Source organism: Zingiber officinale, chromosome 7B (genome assembly GCF_018446385.1).
Source record: "Zingiber officinale cultivar Zhangliang chromosome 7B, Zo_v1.1, whole genome shotgun sequence".
In the NCBI taxonomy this organism is placed as follows: Eukaryota; Viridiplantae; Streptophyta; class Magnoliopsida; order Zingiberales; family Zingiberaceae; genus Zingiber; species Zingiber officinale.
This window is the reverse complement of record NC_055999.1, coordinates 54546653-54572612: the sequence shown is the minus strand read 5'-3', so window position 1 is coordinate 54572612 and position 25960 is coordinate 54546653. Positions and strand designations below refer to the sequence as shown.

At 34.6% G+C, this 25960-nt stretch overlaps 1 protein-coding gene across 6 annotated transcripts in view; it reads left to right on the top strand.

Moving 5' to 3' along the window:
* The window catches only part of LOC122005751 (E3 ubiquitin-protein ligase bre-1-like), a 48372-nt gene extending 33924 nt beyond the window's left edge, over positions 1 to 14448 (top strand). For all 6 annotated transcript variants that reach the window (XM_042560936.1, XM_042560933.1, XM_042560937.1 and 3 more), the window contains 2 exons: positions 12794 to 12873; positions 13995 to 14448. In XM_042560936.1, coding sequence (XP_042416870.1) covers positions 12794 to 12873; positions 13995 to 14231 — 317 coding nt within the window. In that variant the 3' untranslated portion in view covers positions 14232 to 14448. The remainder of the gene's footprint in view (positions 1 to 12793; positions 12874 to 13994) is intronic.
* The last annotated feature ends 11512 nt before the right edge of the window (positions 14449 to 25960 follow it).

The following is a 25960-nucleotide window of genomic DNA, read 5'->3' as shown; positions in this document are numbered from 1 at the left end:
TTGAGTTGATTGGTTCGGGGGTTGCATGGTTACTATCCTTACTCGACCATTGAGTATAGCATAATAAATGACCAACCAGTACATGTCAAGAAGTATGCTAAATCTCATCCTTTCAGGTACTCAAATATCCACCATAAGGGAATGATAATCTAAAGTCTAAAGGGCCACTTGAACTCTTGACCGAGAGTCTACACATTAAGAGGGTATCATCACAACTCTCAAAATCGTGCCCATAAATATCCACCGACAAATGTTGACAAAAGGTCAAATATTCTGATATGTATATAGACCTCAAGACCTTTAGTAAATGATCATATGGTCAAGGTCTTGAGCTATTTGATGGAGACAATGTCAGCTAAGTCAACTAACCATTGTCTTGTAACCTTTCACACTGCAGTTACTCTACTTATAGTTAAGAAACCTCTATTGACAAACTATAGACACAATGGTAGAGGTGCACTATCACTAAATTGCTTGTCGAAATAATTGTCCATCGATTCTCTGCCCCTCGAAGATCATCATATGAAATTTTCACTTAGTGATGGTTCAATTTCATAGATGTTAAGTATCTAACATCACCTTCTCTGTATCATTGCGGGTCATATATCCCAATATACCATCGAGGTTATCTAACCATATACAATCGATCTATGAGTCAAAATCTCCCATAGAATAGCATTAGGCAAGCTAATTAACAATTGCCTTGTAAACAATTATGCTACGGGTTACTCTACCTAAGGTTCAGGACATCTGACAGTGAGTTATAAAACAAGAGTCAAGGAAATACCATCTCTCTAAACACTTCAAAATAATCACCATATGATACTTTATTTTAAAAATTTGTCTTCTGCATCTTCCTCCACGTTGTGATTGGTTATGTAAGGATAAGCAACTGACTTTATCTTTTCCACATATGTACAAGTCATATCTAAATGTACTCTCCAAGTTATACACCCAAGTAACGGTTGTATCTCGTAAATATTATGCAGCTAGCTCTACCCTTTTCCAACTCACCGTGGATTATATATCTGAATGTACCTTTTGGGTTATATAACCTAGTACGATCGGTCTATAGTCAAAGTCCCTATTAAAAGAATACATCGATCCTCTACTGATTAAGCCAACATTGGTATACAACTAATTCATTTCTTTCTATGTCTGTACAAGTCAGGTACTCAGATGTGCCTTCCAGGCTATCTAACCGGGCACAAGGAATCCAAGGATCAAAATCTCTATGAAATAAAGTAAGTCGGTCCTCTTCTGATCGAACCAACAAGAGTAAATCGGTCCTCTATTGACCGAGTCAACAAGAGTAAATTAGTCCTTTACTGACCAAGTAAGTCAACAAGAGTAAATTGGTCCTTTACTGAATATGACTCTATCTTTCACCCATATGGTAGTAGCCGGGGTTGGTATGGTTGGTGGCATTCCCAAAGATTGTAATCCCTAATTCTCCAATAGGGGTTTGATGGACCTAACCTCTGCTATCCGACCCAACATCAGTCGAATCTTTAGAAAAATCACTTTTCTAGCAATAAGTTCAAGTTTCATCGACTCAACATGTTGTTTCCGTGATCAACCCAGACCACGATTTTGAATAGTGACTGACCCACTATGTGACAACTAGATAAGTACTAACAACATATATATAAAAACAATTATACAACTTTACCTCTTATAGCATGGAGATGTTCTACCGTTGTCTGGTTCCAAAACTCAAAAAGTCATTTCGAGGAAGCAAATCACGAAATCCAAAACACGGAAAATCGATCTCGTAAACTTGTGGCTCTGATACTAATAAATTGGCATGTCCCGAAGGAGTCCCTTTCTGACAAACGGACATCTCTCCCCCTATGACAACATATGAAACTTTGATACATAGCCACACAGCTATACAAGTATAATAATTACAACCCATACAACTAGAAACATACATAACCATGCAAGATGATAAGAAGCCCGTACAGCTGAAATAAATAAGATAAGTCACATAAACCAAAAACAATCGACTGCGAGCTGACTCGGCTTACACAACATCCACCCAAAAACAACAAAAGGAGCCCCGAGGCTAAACACCAATTTCAAGTTAAATTATTACAATGCCAAATCCATAGAGTCTAAAGCAATGCAAGTAAAGCAAATGCAAAACAAAGACCGTCCTCAGATATGACGTGGGATCGGCAGACAGGATATTCCAAGTTACTTTGCAACATCTATACGTCACTTGAGAAACATAAAACATACCTAGGGGTGGTGAGTTCGGGTGACTCAACGGGTAATAGACATGATAATGCATGGTCAACATAGAATATGAAGATCAAAGCATACAATCTCAGTAGAGAAATGAGAACATGATCGTATATGACATAATAAATGCACATAATTATAACTGATATTATGAATGCACATACCCAATCTGGATCTAACACACACGGTATAGTGATTAGGAAACTCACTAAGGATCAACAACAGATCTGCTCGTAACACCTGAGCAATACATGATAACATATACATATATGATAAATGAACATGTATGAATCATGACAAGCATATGAAACAATCATAGCTCAATCAAATACAGCATATCTCTAGCATATGTAGATAATATCTCTAAGGTATGCATCACGCATCATATGCACATGATCATGTATGTGCCACTCTTACACTTCACTCAAGCTACCATGACATCTGTGTGGACGAATAGGTAAAACTGTAACAATTGCTCACGACTTCAAATACCACTACTTAGTGATAACATATACATGTATGATAAATGAACATGTATGAATCATGACAAGCATATGAAACAATCATAGCTCAATCAAATACAGCATATCTCTAGCATATGTAGATAATATCTCTAAGGTATGCATCACGCATCATATGCACATGATCATGTATGTGCCACTCTTACACTTCACTCAAGCTACCATGACATCTGTGTGGACGAATAGGTAAAATTGTAACAATTGCTCACGACTTCAAATACCACTACTTAGTGGTTGGTTACTCCTGAGTCATCGGTCAAGCAGGATGTTGAGTAGCTATCTAGCTATATAAAAAGAGGTCCACTACATGCACACAACTCTGGCACTGCTACCCTTGAGCGACCGAGTGAGCACTACAGGACAAGTTGCGCCTAACCCTAGTTACCACTACCCCTGAGTAGCCTAGTAGGCAGCGAATATGGCTAACAACTCTCTCCACCATAGAGGGAGACTTAATTGTCAGCATGCATATAGTGCAATGATGAACATGATGCAAATAATCATGATACAGAGGATCATCCATTACATGATCTATGAGCCACATATATCTATATGTATGAAAAGATCCAACAAATGTCTACTAAACATCATGCATAGTAAATAGTAACACCTATTGTACACACCATACTAGCGATTGAAATGTCGTTTTGTGCCACACGGCATAGATAGCTTTTACTAGAAGCGAAATTGACACGTCACGCGTGCGTGTCTCAAATAGCAGAGATTCGTTGTCAGACGCTTTCGGTGCCGTTGGAGGTGTTATGGGATGCTTGAAGTGTCACAGATCCCGGAGGCGTTGCGATGCTTCTGGTAGAGCCGAAAGCATCTGGTGCCGTCGGAGGCATCCACGGGGTGTCTGAGGTGTCGTAGGTGTGCATCATGGGGGCGTCGGGGCACTATGCAAAATTAATATTTCAATTTAAATAAATCAAACAATTCCCAAGTGTGATATTTTAAAAAGACTTTCATAAATCCTAATTAAATTATCCCAATAAAATATAAAAAATATATTTACATTTTTTTTAAAAATAATAAATTTTATTAAATAATATTCTGAAATTATTTTTACTATTTTAAATTTTATTTAAAAATTCTAAAAACTTTTTAAATTTTTTTATAAAAATTCTAATAAATCAAAATTATATTCTGATATATTTTTTAATTATTTTATATTTTTTTACTATTTTAATGTTTAATTGATATTCTATTTTTTTACAAATTTTTAATATATATTATTTAAATTTTTAAATAAATAAATAGTTAATTTATATAATTGTTATATATAAAATAGTATTTTGTATTAATTTTTACAATTATCATTATTTAATTTGGACATTGGAGAACTATAAAAGTTATCTAAGTAAAATATTACAAGAGCTAATGCTTACCTACAACCTCTCCTTTTAGTATTAGTAAGATAACATATTATGATGTATCAATTTTAAATCGAGTTATTGATAGATCAATTTTCTTTAAAGAAAATTATTTAATTATTTTTTCAAACAATATTAAGTTATTTAATAATAAAGAACTTATATAAAATCAATATATAACTTATTTTTAAATTATATACAATAAATATATTTATCTAATAATTACTATATATAAATAAAAAAAATACAGAAACTAAACCGTGCACGACATACGTGAACCATACAGAGTATAGGCAGTCAAAATGATAACTCCTATAGTACACACTATACACGTGTGCATACTACAACATATGCATAATCAACATAACTCCTATAAAACACATCATACACATGTGTACACTAAAGTACAGATAACTAAAACTAAGACTATATAAGCAATAACTAGATCAACTCCAAGGTCAATCAGGTAATTATCAAGCATGGATAAATATGAGTAGATTTAAAGTAAAATGACCTAATCCATCAATTAAAACCATGCATAAGTTCAATGAACTATAGAGGTCAAGGTAGAAGTATCCACCTCAAATATAATGCGTGTCAAAAGTAACTCTCATATCGAGATACTTCTCTCAAATCAGAGTCCTGTATCAATATATTTTATTTAGCTAATTTTATATGAATTAAATAGTTAAATAAAATCCCAAAAATTTATTAGGATAACTCTAACCGAACATGATCATTAATTAATCCCCAATTAATGTTTAGGTCTCACGAATACAATTCGTTGCTTAAATTAGAGTTAGCCAACTTTAATCCTAATTAGTTCATCCTCTTCATTAGATTAGGTTTAACCCTCAATTAATCATAACCATTTCATAACCTAATTAGATTATGTATACATGAATCAATCCACCTTCATTTACCCTTCAAATTCCAATTAACATCATCAACTTCTAATCATGGATTTACATTATTAATTGAAACTAACAAGATTTAATCAATCTTTTAATTCAATCGAACTCATCCATGAAATAGTTAATCCCTTTAAGACATCCTCCAAATTTTATCCTTTCTAAATCTATCACAAAATGAAACCAATCCACAATTAACTTAATTAACCAATCTCTTAATTGAAATTTCATAATTCAATTAGGTTAATACTCACTTAAGCTTTACCTTACTACTCTAGCGTCAAAATAGTGGCCACACAGGAAGGGAATGACGACGACGAGCTGGTTTTGTCAGATCAACTATAGTGGTGGCCGATCCCGACAGTGGCCGACCTCAATGGTGGTGGCGACAGTGAGATGGAAGTGGTGACTGCGGTGGCTGTAAAGCTGCCCGCGGCTATGGGCTAGTAGGGTGGTCGCGTCTAGCTAGTGAGGAGGGAGGCGGCGACGATGGGGCGACGGTGATAGTGAGGTGGCGCTGGTGACGTGACAATGATGGCTCGGAATCGGGAGGAAGAGGGCTACTATGGGGTTGTCGACACACACCACAATCAACAGCGTCCGATGACCGGACGAAGATGGCGATCGGAGTAGCGCAACTAGGGCACGAGAGGCGGCGGCGGTGCATCAAGACCGAGGGGGGATCGACGCTCAACCCTTGCGACGGTGATGGCTATGGCTGTGGCATCGCCATCTGGCCTCATGTGAAGGAGGCGACCGCGTCGGGCGATGGCGTAGATTTGCATCGGCGATGAAGAGGAGGAGAGGATCGATGGTGAATCAGGAGGGGAGAAGAGGAATTGGCAAATGAATAGGGCTCGACAAGACTTAGGTTTTTATATCTAGATTAACTATATCTAACTTTAGGTTAATCAAATTAATCAACTCTACTTAAGTGATAATCTAAAGAGGCTTTTCTTAAGCCTAATAGATTTATTCCCTTAAAATGTGCCATATGGACTCCGTTTAAATTCTGAAAAAATTTCAGAAAATTTTATAAGGTTATTTCTCCAATAACACTTATTATTTAATTGTCGTATCTTACAAGAAAATAAAGAATACAAGGAATGCAACTTTCTGATGATGAAGTCGAAGAATTTGATATCGAAGGAACTAATACAATAGGAACGGGAAATTGAAGTGAATAATAATGTTATTTCCTAATGTAAAAGGGTAAAAATGTAAAAGAACTATATGAGCTTTGATTCTTTAAGTTTTTTTTAATAAATTTTAAATTTTAAAATTTTTAATATAATAATCTTGAATTGTGACGAATCGTAACGAACCGTGAACCGAATCGTGAATTGGCGGTTCTGAACTGTGAATCGTAATCGTCTTGGGCAATTAAGGTTAAGAGTCGACCTGTCAAGAATCGTCGAACCGACAGTTCCGAATCGTCGAACCAGCGGTTCTGAACAATCAAACTGTTGCTTCCGAACCGTGATCACCTCTTGGAGATGGAAACTATGTTAATGTTAGAGTTGTACTCGGGTGTTATGCACAATGTGTTCTATGTACAAGACTCTGCCAACATCTTCATGCCACGTGATCTCTATCATGACAATTATAACGTTGTACTTTATGGTTGGGGTTAGAGCTAGAGGTAGGTTTTTCTAGCTTTCTCTAGGTTTGAGTTAGACTTTCCCCTAAGGGGGTGATACTCTATATGGTGGTGCATCATCGATTGAGGAGCCTGATTGTTTGAACAGGGAAGACTTTAGAAATTGTTGGATTTCTAAGGCTTGATGGCAAGCCTCTTCTTTCAAGTCAATCTAACTTGTTTTTGAATTTTTTTGCCTAAGTTCGTTGATGGAATGAATGAGAATATCTCTAGAGTCTAGTTTGGATTGCAATGCATGTGCGGGTTTTCAAATTTACTTTGATACTCAATTACACTATTTTTAATTTATCCATGTGGCTTTTTTTTGTCAGTTTAATGTATTATGGGTTTCGTTCCTATCATGATATAGTGACTTTGGACACTTTACCAATATTATTTTGTAGGACCTATGAATTTAAGCTTTACAAATCATGCTCGATCAGATTTGGTCTAAATTGATTATGAGTTTCATTGATCAGCGTAGGATAGTGATCATTATGCATGCTCTCCCTAGGTGAAACTTGTGAAGTTAAATTAGATGCTTGATCTACCTTATGAGGTTATATGGTTCTTATCCATTCTTTTCAAACTACTAAAAGTATGTCCTTTAAACTTTTTAGGTGTTCCCTTCAATAGATTTGAAGACTTAAAAGTTTAAGTCTGTTTGCAACATTGTTACATATAGTTTTAATATTTCACTCCTATTTTCCACATCTCTCATAGTGAAGGTTGGTATGTCGTTCTAAGAGTTCACCCAATGAAATTTATAAAATTTATAACACTGGTAAACTAAGGGTATAAATAAAGGACTATTTTCTTGAAGTATAAATTAAAGTACGAAGGGATGATAAGAAAATTAAGGATATATATGTTTTCCCCCCTTTTTTATGACAAGTTATACGCCCCTTGTAATTTTTTTTTTCTTTTTTTTTATGAAAAAGGAAAACAATTTAATTTTTGTGAGAAACAAGTAATTTACAAATAAGTAATGGAATCTATGAGGTAATGCAAGCACATTCTATTGTTGAAGTTTGTTGACACAAGTGTCTCAACAATGTGTATGATGTCTTACTTGAATGCATTAAAAACCCCTCTCTCTCTCTCTCTCTCTCTCTCTCTAACTATAGCAATGATATTTTTTTCTAATAACAAAAAAATAGATTAATTTAATCTAATTGGGATTAATGCAAGCACATTCTATTGTTGAAGTTTGTTGACACAAGTGTCTCAACAATGTGTATGATGTCTTACTTGAATGCATTAAAAACCCCTCTCTCTCTCTCTCTCTCTCTCTCTCTAACTATAGCAATGATATTTTTTTCTAATAACAAAAAAATAGATTAATTTAATCTAATTGGGACCTTAGTTGGGACCCAACTTCTTTTCTATCATGTTAGTCACTAGTTGGCATAATTGGTACCTGCATAACTGTTTGCTCCAATATGTCTTGGGGTCAATTCCCAGCGGGTGCAAAATGCCTCATTGGGTGCTTGACTTTCTCCATGCAAAGAGCCATTGCGTTAAGACAAAATGCCCAGGCGATACTTGGCCGCTTGTGGTGAGCGATATCACCTTTTGCTCCAATGTTAGCAAGGAACAATGATAAAGAGGTTGTGGCTTTTCAAATACAATCTTGGTGGAGAGGCATGTGTTGGTGACGGAAGCATGCATGGTGACGGGAAAAGGTGCGCTAATGGGAAAGTGGATTTGTCATGAGCTATACATCTCTCATGGGAGATAAAGTTGATCTCAAGTTTGAGACTAGTTCTTTACTGATTGTTGTGATTGATGCAGATGAAGGCAATGTTAGTGGTTGGTGATGCTTCAGTAGGATTGTTGATGGTGTGCTTGATCTCATCTAGAGCGAGAGAGGGTGAATCTTTTTAGCTAATTTAATTTTCTTACCCAAATATAAACAATTAAATGATTAAATGCATATGTGCTCATGCGTTTTGTTTGTACCAAGAGTGGGTGGCAAAAATACAAAAACACAATCAAATAATGCTAATAAAATTGTTTATGTTTTAGAGATCCCATTCCTAATTCACAGCATATGATGTGTGTCACCTTCACAAACATTCCACTAATCTCATCCCTTCATAAGAGGTAATGCGATAAACCTTTTTACAATCGTTGCTCATGAGGTTTACAAAGAGTCACTCTCTTAATATAACAATTGTAAAACTAAGCAAGCAAGAGATTACCAAGGAGCTTGAATTGATGTTTTCAACCATGTCCAAGCATTTCAACCTTGTGTAATCCCTTGGATTCAAGATTAGTCTGTAAGAGCTTTTATAAGCTAGGCTACAAGGACTCTATTTTACCCGCCTCTAGTTGACTAGACCAACCTCCAGCCAATGGGTTGGCAAAAGTATTCATTAGGCTGCCAACAACTAACTTGGCTGTCGATTGGAAAACATCTCGTTAGTTGGATGTAATACTCAATTGAGCTTATATGAATCATTTTTTATTCTTTAAACCCTTGTATTCAATTGAATCTCAAGGCAACTAAACATTCTAAGATTGAAGCTCACCTGTAGTTGACTAAATCTGCTTGAACAGCTTACACCCTTATAAGCTTACACAAAACTACAAGATTAAGCTTAGCCACAAATTATAACTTAAGAAGCAATCCCTGTGCCACTCAAACCTCTAGATAGTCTAATCCTACCTAGCTAAATACATTGTGTTCGTTGTTGCTGCCCAAGTCCTAAGATTTCATTTTGCTCGCATAATCTCTCAAGCTCTCATATCTTCAAGTCTTCAATATTGCTGATGCTCCTGGCCCTAGTGTTCACCTTATCAGACCTTAGATCCCTGGATGTCGTAAAGCTTCTTGAGACTGCTCTCTGTCATTCTTTGTTTTGCCTCCAAGTTCAACTCTCAATGGGCCACCCTAGAGTTTTATCTTGCCATGCCTTCGGTCCCTCAAATGCACCAAATTGTCAAAGCTTGCTCCATGTCATCCTTCACCTTGCTTCTAAGTTCACGGTATCTTCGACCCATCAAACTGTCAACTGGTCTATGTTCCTTATCCCTGAATTCACCTTGCCTTCAATCCATTCAATTAACTACCACTCTGCTTCTCGTCTTAGAGTTCATACATCAAGTTCCTTGAGCTTGTTTCTTGGCATCCTTTTCCTTGCCTCGAAGTTTGCCTCGTTATATCTCATGATCGTATCAAATAGACTTAAATCCATTGAGCCTTTGCCAAGTCTCTACACAGTTGATACACATATCATAAATACAAGATGAACCTAACTTTAATTTTCTAAGACATTAAAATAAGTCAGTTGAAGTCAGTCACTTGGAAGCATTGTTGCACCAACAACTTCCAAAGTATGTGGGATTTCGATCGTAGCATGTGATGGCAAGTGTCATTGAGATATCGGCGGTGGAGAGATGTTGGATGTGGAGTTAACCATTAAGAGGATGGTGGTTCAAGTGGAGGTTTGGCTCAATTTAGGCATCATTCATTAGGGGAAGGATATTCCAATATGTGCAAGGTTCGAGCAAAGGGGGATCCAAAAGGGTTACTCATAGTGAGGATCAAGGCAACACTGATAGAAGGAGATTTAGACGTGAAAGAAAAATTTGTACTAGGACTGAATTAGTAATTTGGCTCACATACAAATTGATCCAACACTGGGAACAACTCAACTCGCCGAAAAGGAAAAATAATACTAATAGAAATGTAATTGAATACAGGAGATGCTAACCCTTATAGGCTGACAATAAGATTAGTTCTTTGTGAAAAAAATGATTGGGCTTATTCATATAGAAAAATTCTAACAAACTTCTAAATAAACCTAAGCAACTCTTTTAAATTTAAAAATAACAAAAATTTTAAATTAATTTTTTTAACTATGTCACTATGTGAAAGAAAGGATGCAACATGTGAGGAAAACACACTATTGATGAGAGTTGGGCCACCTCAAGAGAGAGAGGATGCCTTTTTCCATATGCTTGAAACCTTATAAAAGAGTTTGCCCCAGTATGCAAATTTGGGTTTTTATTCCATGTTGTAAACCCAAGTAATATACTGGCAACATGGAAATTGCAATTGAAAATATTCTCCCTTTGTGAGGAATCAACAACCAATCCAGGAAACAAATAATTTATTATAGTTGATCTTTAATCCACTAAACACAGAGAAGGCAGCGGTAAGAATGTGAATTGGAAGGATGGATAAAATGCTACCTGGGCAGAGGTCAGCTTTGAGACTAAAAATTCATCCTCAGCGTAGTACCTGCTCTGGTTGTCTACTAGTCTTGGAGAATCTTTATCTTCTCAATTTCTGTTCGAGGCAGGGCAATGGTTTTGACAAGCAGAATGTCCTTGAGACCTGTCTTCTATCTGTCAACTGTTCAATTTGTTCTATCTTATTAGTTAGGTTACTTTGAGTCTGACCCATTGTAAATAGTCTTTACAACATTTCTTTGGCTTGAATTTTGAAGCATAATTGTTTTGTTCCATGGTTTGAAATCTAATATCATGCCGAGCGGCACAATCAAAATGTTTCATTTCGATAAATTACCGAAGTTTGAAACTATTCGAAATTACTTGGCATAGGATACAATTGAAATATATCCCATGTTGTGTCAATCATGTCAATCATTATTGTACGATAACACCCTTTAACATGATTCAAACTGAAATGATACATGTTATTTTTATAGCTTTTTTTCATACAATCCAATGAAATTGTACATATGAGAGTTAGAAATATAGATGTGTTTTCTTCTTACTTTTTTCATCTCATTCCTCCATCCAATTCTCCACTAGTACCATATGTTGAAGCATTGATATGGTTGGTACTATATGGTATTGATAGACTCAAAGTCCAAAACTCCGGCGCGATTTGAGAGTTTGAATCTTGCTTTTATCTTTCCATCATCAATGCTTTTTTGGAACATCACATACTTCCCCATTGATCCAAATATTGATATGGTTCTGATTGTCCATTATCTTTTCTGTTCCTCTGTTTTGTTCTCCTGTTTTTCGTTTTACTTGGATAGGTGAGAATGGAAATCCAGCCAGATTTGGTCTTACTTTAGTCTGCTATCCTTAATCCTAAGGTATATCGTTAAACTTGATCTAGGTCATGTAATTATACTTTATTTTTTTTCTTGTTATTCTATGATCATTGGATGATAGCTAATGCATGAAAAGTGTTGATAGCATTATCAGTGAGTGAACTATATACACTGACTTTCCTAGACTGCATCTGGGGGAGACTTAAGCCATACCCTCATTTGTAGGTGCCATGGTTGCACCCATGTAACTGGTAAGCTTTGTCAGCAACCATGATGAATCCATTCCTTGTCCATTGAATCATAATATTAAAAAAGCATGTTTTTTTTTTCTTTATTTTTCAGATTTTATAAATAAATTAAAGAAACTTCTGGATCAAATCTCCTTGATTTATTGTAGAAACAAAATGGTCGCGTTGCCCACATTGGTAGATAGTGGCAGTGTGTTTCTAGCATTACAATATTAAGTTGCAAGGAACCAAGTATTTTGGGTCATTTCCATGGATTTTTTTACATTAAGTTGTATAAAACATTCTATCCTTATAGGGACTATTATTGATCGCCCAATAGTTCTCTAGATAGTCATAAAATTGTTTTAATTTTCCTAGCTGCACATCTCTATTGTGTTGATGGGTTTCAATAACTTCCTGCATTTTTCAGTAAAACTGTCTTTTTTTTTTGAATTCTTTAAAATTAATTTTATTTTTTTAAAAAATGTGTTAGAATTATATAGAACTGCCTCTACCTCTACTCCTATTAGACGGACCTCCCTATTCTATTCAATACATGTATTAGTTAGGTGCCCCTCAAATTAAAAAAAAAGCCAGGCCTGCCAGCGTGTCTATCCAGCTTTTCTTATATTGGAGTAGATCTAAAATATTAGTTAATTTACTAAGTATATTTTTACTCATTCTTCTATCCTTTCCCTCCACTCCCTCCACGCTTTTGAGGCGAGGATGGGAAAAGAAGACCATCCATGTGCTCCATCTGTGACCCATGTCGAATATTTGCTGCTTCTGTATAATGGCTAGTTAAACTGTTCTCCTTTTTGTTTTTTTGATTTTTGCAGTAGCTACAGCCAGAAGTTCAGGAAACAAAATAGTCATCAACTGTGATCTTTATCCAGATTTGCAAGATGAAAATTCGAAGGTAATATTCTTCTTGTATCATTTGTGTATGCTTTAGATGTTCCTCATGTAGTTGATTGTTTGACCTTCTGCACACACATATAGAGACAAACACACAAACATGATGAGTGTCGGCATGACAATGTATCTAAACCACTTTGATATATGCTAATAAAAATGTACAAGGAGTTACTCAAAATGCAAATACTCGTGCTTTAAAATGTTGAATCATAATCTTCTATATTGGCAGGTCCCAGTACTAGCAGGCTATCCTGAACTTTGGATTGATAATGTTGGACCTCCCAAATTTATGGGACTTATTGGATATTCAATATCTACCAGATAAGGACTTGTGGGTTTTGACAAATGATGAAATAGAACTGTATTGACATGAAACTAGCCTAGTTAGGTCAAAGATCTAATCAGCCTATAATTTGTCATTCTTTGTTCAACTGATTTCAGCAAATGTTGGCTGTCAACAAATTGTGACATGAACTTTCATAAAGAAATAGTGGACTTGATAGTAAGAAAAATGGTGTGATTGTTATTCAAGCGAATGGTTGATCTGAGAGAAAGGTGCACACTCTTCACTGCACAGTTGAAATGATTTGTGAGACTACTGCTGCAGTTGTAAGGATAGGAAGAAAGTGTCCTGTATTTCAGTCATTTGGAAATGACGTTCTCCTCTACTTCGATCTTGTGGAATGATCTTGTGGCATGAAGGAAAGAGGATAAGTTGAGAAAAACATCTGTTGTGTTACTCATAAGAGATGTTTATTCTTATTTAAAATATGATAGGAAAAAATTGAATCTCTTAAAAGGTCGAACATAAATATGAAACCGTGTATTACTGATTTTGATTTGCAAACTGTTTGATCTTTGCATGAGTTTGTGAACACTTCTGCCTTTAGCGAAACATTCATGAGCCTTTTTCTGAACAATGTTCGAACTATCGATAGAATTCTTTCACTAAGAATGTCATAGAGTTGGTTAATCCTTGCGTTTGTAAAATTTGGGACTCGGTTCACTTTTGCAGAAATTTGATTTTTAAGCTAGTACTTATAATGAGTTGCCATCTCTATATATTTAATTACTGCATGTTAGACATCATTGCACGACCCAAATGAGCATTTTTTTTTGTAGGGCAAGAAGGTTGTTGAATCTATTCAAGATCCACCAAAGCAACCAACTTTCTCTTGCCCCATCTGCATGAACACAATGACTGAGGCAACGTCAACTATTTGTGGCCATATTTTCTGTAAGAGCTGCATCGTGGCCTCCATTCAAGCACAAAAGAAATGCCCTACATGTCGAAGAAAGCTCAATATGAACAATTTCCATAGGGTGTATCTTCCAAACAGTGACTGGCTGACTGACTGACGAATGGAGCAGGACTGCTATTTGAGTCCATTTTGAAGGGTTTTATACCCATCTACCTATAATGTTATATAAGATACTCAAGGCTTTCTTTATTTTGGAATAGGTTTTATATCAAATGTAAGTCACATTAACTTACCGTGTGCCAAAAACAAAAATGTAACAGTTGCAAGTGGATATTAGCATAATTTTCCTAGTTAGTGTAGTAAACTATTTGACATCTCATCGTGTTTTCAGGGTATATTCTAGTTTTTCAACATTGAGGCACAACATCTTGTGGCTGCTGACATTTTACAACTGGCTTGCTACAGATGCACCGACATATTCCTCCAATGACTTAAAATTCTCAATATTATTCTGGGCTGGAAGTGAGACTTAAACAAAATTATGCACTTTAAAAGTAATTGTATAATATAAAACACAATACAGTAGCTATACATATAAAAGTTTGGGATTGTGACACACTGAACTTTGGAATTTTTCAAAAGAGGCGTATTTTATTTCGATAGTCCTCTGTTAACTTCGTTCTTGTTTTACTAAATATCCGAGCCACATTTCAATAAAAAAAAAATACTTTTGTTGGTTTGGATGTATGTATGTTCGGGGAAAGTAAATATTTGCAAAATTTGATTGGGGAAAGATCTCTCTTTGGGCGTCAAAGGCAATCTCTCTCGTCACAAATTGCAGAAGCCTAATCTTTAAACCCTAGACATAGGCCCTCTAGTTCAACTCTCAGCTTGTGGTTAGCGAGGTTGGATTTTTGTCGAGACTATATTGGTCATCTCCCTCTTTTATTGTGTACTATTTTAGAATAGCGCAAGAAAATATTTCAACCTCTCAATTTTGATCATCTCCCAAGGTATGTATTCAACTGCTAATATAGTCCCCATCTCTTGCATATGTTTAGGATTTGTCTTTTACACATAAACTTGCATTCTTTGATTTTGTGTTGGTTTTAGGGTCCTATAGTTGCTAACAACCACACTATTTAAGGTTTAGGGTATGTAAATTTATCGTGTGGTAGTAGAACAGTACCACCTTGGAAGCAAGTCTCAGGTATTCTGAAATGGTGGGTTTGGATTTCAAAAACCCCACTATGGTGCTGGATTTCAAAAACTAGGACCACCAAATTTAAAAAAAAAATAGAGAAGAGAAGTCAGACCAATGTGGTGTTGAATTTCAAAAATCAAGACCACCCAATTTAAAAAAAATAGAGAAGTCAGATCAACATGGTTCAATTTCTAAAAAATTAATATCACGATGGTTCTACAATATGAAAACTAGCATCAACATATTGATAAAGATAGAGAAGTCAAAGAACATATTGTTATATTAATATCAAAATCTTATAATCATTGTTTGTGCATTTCGACATTTATTTTTTTTCATGTTAATGAAGTATATATTTTAAAATTACAAGTATCAATTGATGCTGGCTAGAAACTCTAATGACAAGTGTTTTAGGTCACTTTAATAAATTTTTTGGCCTTCCAATAATGAAAGGAAAGCATAGCTCGTTTATATAATTGACACAAAACTATCATTAAATAATTCCCTTTTTTTTTATATATATAAGATATTCAGTAAATTGACGGTCTATTGATGAATATATTTCAAAATTGGAATTCAATATCTAAAACTTTTATATTTTTAACTACATTTCCCAATTTTGAAAGTTAGAAAAAACTAATCATTTTAAATTTTTAAGTGTTTCAGTTACTTTCACTAGAAGAGATGTGCCTTTCACTACAATAAATATGACATTCCGCAGTGCATCATCAACAGCGCGCTGTTAGAGCACGCTGTTAATAATAGTTTTTATGGAGTGGCCAATTATGTGCACTGCGGATAATATAATATGTTTATAAATGTCGGCGTGTAGAAAAAGTATGCTATTAATAAACTTTTCTACGGTGTGCAGAGTGCGCTGTTAAAACTTAATATTAATGGCGTGTGGAGTATGCTATTAATATTATTATACTTATATAAATGACGACGTGTAAAAAATATACGCTGTCAATAAATATTATTGGTAAAAAAAATATTAACAGAATGTTGCACACTGTTACTATTATTTATTCTTTTTAATTTTAAAATCCTTAAAACTTTGCTCCCACCTTGTGACAAATCCTTAGCCAAATTCTTTCCGCCAAATCCCTAAAGCCACCCTGCGACTCCCTCTTCACCAAAATTTTTCCACCGCAAACCTTACTCCCTCTTCGCCGAAACCCTTCTTCTTTGCTTGAAACCTTCCTCTCTGCCAAAATCTTTTGCGCTTTGCCTTGCACTCCACCTTCATCTCTACGACACTCCTTCCTCAGTCTCATTACTGCCCCTGAGTCGCCACAAGATAACTACAACCTCACACTCTGTTCTTCAATGCCTAGTGATGTGAGTCCTCATCAATAACCTCTTCAAAAAATTAAAAAGGATTTTGATTGGATAAAAAATGTTCCCCTGATTTCTTTTGCAGCATGACCAATTCCAAAACACAACAATGTATCATGGAAGGGGAACTCCGACTTGAGGGATGACCTCTCCAATCAATCATACGGGAAGAGTCTCGTCAGTGGATTCTACGATGTCGTGACGCCATCAAGTTCACCTTCCCCCTTTCCTTCTCCATGACCTTGCTCAGTTGGAGCATTATCGAGTACAGTGCCAAATACGAATCCACCGAAGAGCTCCACCACGTCAAGGAGATCATAAGATGGGGCGTCGATTACCTACTAAAAACCTTCAATTCTTCCGCTGCCACCACTAATAACATCGTTGCAGAGGTAAAGGAAAGCAAAAAAAGACAATTTTTATAGAAATTAACCCTAAATGGTGCTTTGAAATATTTAGTTTTTGTAGGTTGGGCAAGGCTTAGCTTCAAGAGGATCCAAGCTAAACGACCACTACTCTTGGATGAGGCCAGAGGACATTGATTATCGGTGTTGGTTGCCATTTGCTGGGCTAGGTGCTCTGACCTTGCCACAGAGGCTGCTGCAGCTTCCATTCTCTTCAAAGATGACAAGGCCAACTCCCACAAGCTCGTCCATGGCGCTTTCAATCTTTGGAAGTTAGCCTCTAGGGACATCAAGTACAAAAACGTATATACTAGACAATGGGATGTTGCCTCCTACAATTCGACTAGTTTAGCTGCTTCTTTAAAATGAATTCAATTCCACTTTGATACATATTCATCAAATTACAATGAGGTATTCATTGTTCCTTGGATTCTTTTATGTGGTAGTTTGCTCTCTTAGACAAACTTATGATCTTAATGTTATAGTTAAAGGAATGTGAGATTGTCTTCGATTCATAGGCATCTTTTAGTTGCAAAAAGATGGAAGTATGCATGTGGAAAATTCACAAAGAATAGGAAGTAGAAGCTTAGATATGCCCAAATTGTATCGATATCTATGTGGTAATGTCTTTATGTTTGAGATGATTGCTAGAACAATGATGTTTGTGATGCTAGAGATACAATGTGTTGAAAAAGAATAAGGCAATTAGCAATGTGGTTGAAGGTTGTTTGTCATGCTCTAGTGTTTGTAGATGGTTAAAAAGGAGATTTTCAAGAAGTGATACATGGAAAATGTACAAAAGGGGGGGGGGGGGGGGGGGGGAGAGAGAGAGAGAGAGAGAGGATATTTTCAAGTGTTACTATAGTATCCTGCCACAATTTTATAGATATTTTAAATAGAATTTTGTGCATCTATTTTAATTTCTTTGTAATGTAATGTGCCATATTGGAGTTTTAGTTACGTTTGTGCTGTTATTTCTCATCTAATCATAGTAGTATCTACTTTGCTCATCAACCAATATTTTATGTTATGGACAAATTACTATTTTGTATTCGTTACTTGATTCTTTTTATATAATGTTCACAATATTTTTTCTATATAATGCTCACAATATGTAGACATAGACTTAGGGTTGTTCAATCTCTTCACTATAAATTATTTTTAGAATAAAAATATTTGATGATTTATTTCCTTCATTATGTCTTGATTCTCTTTGTATAATTGGCAACTTCTATGCTTATCTTTGTAGAATTATTTTTTGAGATTCTAACTTTGTTGTGTAAATACATATAGTAAAATATTCACATTTACAAGACATGATATATTACTAGTTTGGGTGAAAGACAAAGTGCTTCCCTTTAATTTTCAATCTAGTTGTTTTAGATTCTTTCTTGTCAATATTTTACATTTCACTTGCAATCCAGTAGATTAAATGAAACAAAGTACCTCGCAAAGAAACTTTGCACTAGGAGTTAAATATCAAGTATTAAGTTGAATATCCTCTATTCTTTTCATTCTATTTCTTGTTTGTTTATTCTCTTCACTAGGCCTTATTGAATAGTGCTTTTCTTTGTATTTAATGGGTGAATATGTTGCAGATGCAGATCCTTAAAAAGAAAAGGTACAAAAGGAGAATGTGAACGTAGAGAAGCTAAAGGGAGAGATCAATGAGGAACTCCAAGATAAGATGAAGGTTAAGATAGAAGTTTTGATAATGACACAAAAATTGGTGGCTAGTGGAACGTTGTTGGATGTATACTAGATTGAATCAATGATGGAATACTATTGATAGTGAATCTTTGATTGTTAGTGATTCATATTTCCTACCTGAAGGGATTTGCCAATCTTTTGGCTTTAAGTTTTTTAATTGTAAATGTGAATTTTTTATATGGACAATATTATGTATGTAACACTCTATATAATGAAGTAGACATGATTTTTGAAGCATGTTCAAATATAGAAATCATATAATATTGAATATGCACGAATAAATAAGTGAAGGTTTACTCATTCACATAGTAGTAAGGTGAGAGCCTTGTCAGAAAAAGTCTCACCTGAAGAGGTAAATATAGAAGAGTGTCACCTACCTTTCATTTGCAGTTTCTAAATAATTATTCCTAATTTGATAGGTTATTATTGATCTGAGAACCTCCCTTATCTCAATGATACTCCACATCTATTAGAGACATCACCAACACATGATATAAAAGCCAGATGGCCAAGTGATATTTGTTAGTGCAATTAACCTCTAGGGTTTTGATGCTTGTTTGATAATATATTTAATGGGATCGGGTCATGGTTGATCAAGTTAATTAAAAGTCTTGACATGTCAAGGCTGACCTAGATAAGGGAAAAGTCTAGGTCAAAGTTGACCAGATAACTAGCAAAGGTAAAAGTCCAAGAAGGTTAAGGTTGACTAGATGCTTGGCAAGAAAAAATTCCAGGTAGGTCAAGCTTGACCATATACTTGGCAAGGGAAAAGTCCAGGCAAGTCAAGGTTAATCAAATGCTTGACAAGGGTAAAGCCTAAGCATGTTAAGGGTGACTAGATGCTTGTTAAGGGAAAAATCCTAAGGGAGTGAACCTTAGGTAGTATGAAGTTTTAGAGTAGTGAACTCCAAGCAAGAGGAAAATCCTAAGGGAGTGAACCTTAGATAGAGAGAAGTCTTGGAGGAGTGAACTCCAAGCAAAAGGAAAATCTTAGGGGAGTAAATCCTAGGTAGTGAGAAGTTTAAGAGGAGTGAACTGCAAGTAAGTGAGACCAAGATAAGGTTTCCAGTCGACCACATCCGATCGACCAAACCAACGTATTTAGAATATTGCTAACATTGTTTTATCTTTACTATTTGTATCTATTGTGCTCATTCAGTTTTGTAGGAAAGTCTTTGTGGATTAGGTCGATGGAACACTAAGTAGAAGAAGTCCAAATGTGTCAACTGGGCTAGATATTTGGTAGGAAAGTAAGGTAAGTCCTAGAGAAGCCTTTCATTCTGGAAGCAATGAGGGCGTGTCCTAGTTGAAACAACCTTAGGTGTTGATCCGACTAAAGAAACCAATGGAATTTTTTAAGTTGAGATTAGACAATCTTAATTGTTAGAGGAATTCATGCATACATTTATATGTTTTTAACTATGTTTGCAGGATTACTATTATGTTTATAATGTTTATTATGCTAACCTTATTTTATAGATAAACAAAGACTTCGGTTGACTAAAGGGTTCGATTGATCGAACATGGTGGTTTGGTTGATTGATCTGAGCAGATAGACACAAATCAAATCTAGATCTAGTGAAGAAGGAAATAAAGGTTCAGTCGACTGAACATGAGGAATATTCAACTGAACACATTTAGTAACCAAAGATTGGATATTATCGAATCAGTAAACAAAGGAAACTAATGGTTTAGTTTACCAATTATGGGAGGGGGGTTGGTCGATTGAATGCATATTGTAATCTCAAATCAAATAAGATCAGATTGATTAGTAAAGGAAGTTCTAATTTGTGGTTGACTGATAAGGATTATTAGTCGACCAATCAAGTAGATTTAGTGGAAGATATGATCTGGTCTAATCGTAAACTTGGATGTGAACCCGAGTATTTTCTCAAGGTTAGTCAACTGTAAAGAGGATCAATTGATCAGATGAAAAGTTTATAAAAGAAACCTCAAGATCTGAGTATCACGATTTTCGGTTCTACAATTGGTATCAGAATAAGGTTGCTTTGAATCAGTTTAATCAATTTTTTTAAACTTTTTGAAAATGTTTTCTTTCTTTTAAAACATGCTTCTCTTTCTTATTATATTTTTTCTATTGCACTACTTACCTAAGACCGTAAAATGTCTTGTAATTCTTTTAAGTTTTTTCTACAAGAATAAAAAATGTCTCAAAAAGAAGAGTTCAGTATCTCTCACCCACCATTCTTCAATGAAAAGGTTTCCAGTTTTGAAAGAGGTGGATGGATCAATTTTTGAAGATAGAAATTGATACATTGGCAAAAGGTGGAACCGCCACCCTAGCGGCCCTGGCCCTGGCCCCACAAGATTCCAGAGGGAGTAAATCATGGTTAATGTTGGGCAGGATAGGTGACTGGGGGTCGAAGGAATTTTTGGCGCAACATACCAGGGTTTTATCCCCGGTAGAAATTGATACATGGATCATCATCAAGAAGGGATTCACTATTCCAGTTGATAAATTTGGAGGTGGACTCCAAATATCAAGAAGAAGGTTCAATCGACGCTCGGGCCACACACACCCTTCGGTGTGAATTAACAAATGAAGAACTTGATCGAGTTGGAGCCTTCAACAATACTAAGGAACTTTGTAATAAGTTGGTCAATTGACGCTTCAAAGGTAACAAAAAATAATCTTAATTTAAATAAATTATCTAACAATAAAATGTAGGACAATGAATCATCTTTAAAGGAGTCAGACATGGAGGAATCAAACCAAATGAGCTTCATGGATTTAATGGCAATGAAAAAGTAGCTGAACTTGAGTTCGACCCGAATTTGAGTCCGAACCCAAATCTGAGTTTGAGTTCGAATCAAGCCACAGATCCATATCCGATTAAGACGACCAAGAAGAAGAGGTAACCTCTCTCCCTTATTTTATAACTTGTATAGTATAATTACCTACTTAATTAGAAAGCTAGCTAAATTCAATGAACTAGTTAAATCCCTTCGAAAGGAGGTAAGAGTCCTTAAGGCGGAGATCAACTTAAGTTCTTCAATTAAGCAAGTTCAACAAGGAACCTCAATTCAAGTTCAAAAACTCGAGGAAGAGAATTCCCTTTTGAAAAATCAAGCTGAAAAACTTAAGGTAACATTGAAAAAGTTCTCTTTGGGCTCCAAGTACCTAAGCATAATACTTGAATCTTAAAGGGCTATGCACAATGAATCCGGACTAGGGTTTAAGTCTAACATTCAACATAAAACCTACATGTCCTTGGTGAATAGATATATAACTAAAAATGTTAAAGCATGGGTTCCAGAATCTTATCTAATCAACAAAATAGGAAACAACCAATTCTTGATTCTTAAAGATCATGTTTACTTCATAGATAAATGATACCAAAGCTATGATCCAAGGGGAGGGAAAAATAAACTTGTATCATTGATTTAGGGGGAGCAAGTTTGTTGTTTTTCTTTTTATTGTTTGACTTGTATGCTTAATTTATGCTTTAAATGCCATGTTTACTTTATGCTTAGAATGGATAGATATGACAAATGTAAGAAAAAGGGGTTTTATCTTGATCAATAGTATCAAAGAGGGTTGAGATGATATTAGGCTAAGGAAGCTATGTCGAATGTATGTCAAGGTTGAATCATATGTGTTCTACTTGGTACAATCATATGTGATTCAAACTTACCTTGTGATGTTTTATAAATTTTTTATCTTAAGTACGTGGTTACTTTAAGGATGTCCATTGTGATTCATCACAACCTAGAAGTTTATTATGAAAATGCTTGCTTGGGGGACACAAAGGTAAGTTTGAATCTAATACAAGATCAAACTACTTTATACAAATTGTGTTAATAAATTTAATTGAGCATCTCTCAAAATTCATAAGGTTACCATGTTTGAAAATTTATAATTGGTGAGATGCTAAGTTAATTGAAAATATTTTGAAAAGGTTTTCAAAATTGATATGATTACTTTCTTAAAAATATTTTCAAAATAGTGAGTCATATATTTTCATTATTGTCCATGTGTAAGTATAAAATTATTTTTCAAAAACTTATACAATTTGAAAAAGATAGTTGTTGACCAACACCTAAGATTATAAATCCTTAGGTCAACCATGAACTCCAAAACCCCTAGACACATAGGAATGCCCTCATTGTGGTTAACAAGAATATCTTAAAGGTGTCAAGTTAAGGGGAGGATCTATTGAAAGACATATCTTTAAAAAGGAAATTTTCAAAATAAATATTTTTAAAAATATATTGAAAAATTTATCTTCAAAATACATTGAAAAAGATTTTGAAAAATTTCATCTTTAAAACTTTTTGAAAAGGCAGTTGGAAAATAATTTTTGAAAAAAGTTTTGAAAATCCTTTGAAAAATAATTTTTCAAAATGTTTTAAAAATATTGGTGAAAAATCTTTGAAATATATTTTTGTAAATACCTTCAAAAATATTTTTTTTGGAAGTGCTTTGAAAATTTCTCCTATGAAAAACATCTTTTCTCTTGTAAAATATTTTCATGCTTTGAAAAATATTTGTGAAAATTAATTTTGAAAATATCTTGAAAATATTTTAAATTTCTTTTGCAAAATTCCTTGAAATTTATTTTGGAATAGGGATGTAATCGAGCCGAGCCGAGCCGAACTCTTGGATGTTTGAGTTTGACTCGTTTATAATCGAGCCAAACTTAAGCTTTATTTAACGAATATATTCATGGTTCACGAGCTTATTCGAGCTTTTATCGAACCTAAACGAGCTTAATAAATATAAATTATAAATTTAAATATTCATTAAAAACTAAATTATATATTTTAAAAAAATTATAATATTCTTATTAAAATTTATAATTTTATTCTAATAAATAAATTTAATATATTTGTCTATGTTTTTCATAAGTAGAGTGTAAAATCTATAAATTCAATATCAAAACTATTATTTTTTTATTTAAAAGTTGATTTATGAGCTTAACGAACATGTTCACGAGCTAACGAGCCGAATATTGTGAAGCTTGAGCTTGATTTGTTTATCTTAACGAGCCTCATTAAATGAGCTCAAACGAGCTTTTATCGAATCGAGCTTCGAATAGCTCACGAGCGGCTTGGCTCATTTACACCTCTATTTTGGAAGCATCAATTCTACTTTGAAAAATATCTTTTAAAATATTCTTGAGTAGTCTTGCACAATATTTTATGCCTTGTAAATATTTTTGAAAATTACTTTTGAAAATATCTTAAAAATATTTAAAAATGATTTTGTAAAATCATGGAAAATAAGATTGAAAATAAATTTTAAATTATGTTTAAAAAGGAGTTCTTCAAAATGAAATTGAGTTGCAATTATTTGAAAACTCGAAATTATCTTTCAAAAGGGTAAGGGAGATGTATTTTTAACTAGGGAGTTAAATGATTGTTGGTGCAAAACCTAAGGAGTTCCTTAGGAATCAAAACAATTTAGTAGTTAATATTCCTTTTGATATATGAAAATGGAGAGAAAAAAATATTTAAGTTAGAAATCCTAATTCTTTAAATTGTTGCATAAGACCTATTAAGTTGGGTTAAGTAATTAGCCTATCTTAAACTTATTGTCAAACTTCAAAAAGGGAGAGATTGTTAGTGCAATCAACCTCTAGGATTTTGATACTTGTTTGACAATATGTTTAATGGGATCAAGTCAAGGTTGGCCAAGTTAATTAGAAGTCTTGATAAGTTAAGGCTAACCTAGGTAAGAGAAAAGTCCATCTAGGTTAAGGTTGATTAGATGACTAACAAAGGAAAAGTTGAAGCAGGTTAAGGTTGACTGAATACTTGGTAAGGAAAAAGTCTAGGTAGGTCAAGTTTGACTGGATGCATGTTAAGGAGAAAGACCAGGCCAGTCAAGGTTGTTAAATGTTTGGCACGGGTAACGCCTAAGCACATCAAGGATGACTAAATGCTTGGTAAGGGGAAAATCTTAAGGTAGTGAACCTTAGGTAGTGAGAAGTCTTAGAGGAGTCAACTCTAAGAAAAAGGAAAATCCTAGGGGAGTAAAACATAGGTAGTGAGAAGTCTTGGAGGAGTGAACTCTAACTAAGTGAGGCTGAAACAAGGTTTCTAGTTGACCATAAGTGGTCGACCAAACCAATGTATTTAGAATATTGCTAACATTGTTTTACCTTTACTATTTGTATCTACTATGCTATTCAATTTTGCAGGAAAGTATTAGTGGATTAGATCGATCAAACATTAAGCAGAAAAAGAAGTCCAAATAACTGGACTAGATGTATGACACATAAGTAAGGTAAGTCCTAGAGAGGCCTTTCATTCTGGAAGGCAATGAGGACATGTCTCAGTTGGGACAACCTTAAGGGTTGATCTAATTGAAGAAACCAACGGAAGTTTCTAAGTTGAGATTAGTTAGTATTAACTATTAGATGAATTAATGCATACATTTATTGGTTTCTAACTCTATTTTGTAGGATTACTATTATATTTAGAATATCTATTATGCTAACTTTATTTTGCAGATAAACAAAGACTTTGGTCAACCAAAGGGTTCAATCGATGGAAGGGTTCGGTCGATCAATCTGAGTGGATAGGCACAAATCAGATCCATATCCAGTGAAGAAGGAAATAAAGGTTCAGTCGATTGAACATGAGAATCAGTTGACTGAACACATTTGGTAACTGGAGATTGGATATAATCGAATCAGTTAACAAAGACAACTCAAGGGTTCAGTTGACCTATTATAGGGAGGGGGGTCAGTCAAATGAATACCTATTGTAATCACAAATTAGCTAAGATTGGATTGATCAGCAAAGAGAGTTTTGATTTCTAGTCAATTGATAAGGAGTATCAGTTGACCGATAAAGTAGATTTCATAGAAGATACGATTGGGCAGATTATAAATTTGGATGCGAATTGGGATATTTTTTTAAGGCTGGTCGACCAGAAAGATGACCAATTGATAGGATGGAAAGTTTATAAAAGAAGCATTGAGATTCAAAGTTGGTAAATCAATTCCTTAATTCTTCTCAAGCAACACCTTCATCCATTTGGAATTCATGAAAGCAAGCTATTGGCACACCGATCTCTCTGACAACCTACACCAATGTTTTGTATGCTCTTGTTGTCAATAATCTTGTACTTGCATTTTATTTAGTAGAGGAATAGTAAAGTTGTTCCTATCCTACACATTTGTAACATGTTCTTCTTCTTATTCACAAGTTTTTCGGAAGGAGAAATTTTAGTGGATTTCCCATTCAAAAATAGTCCAAGGG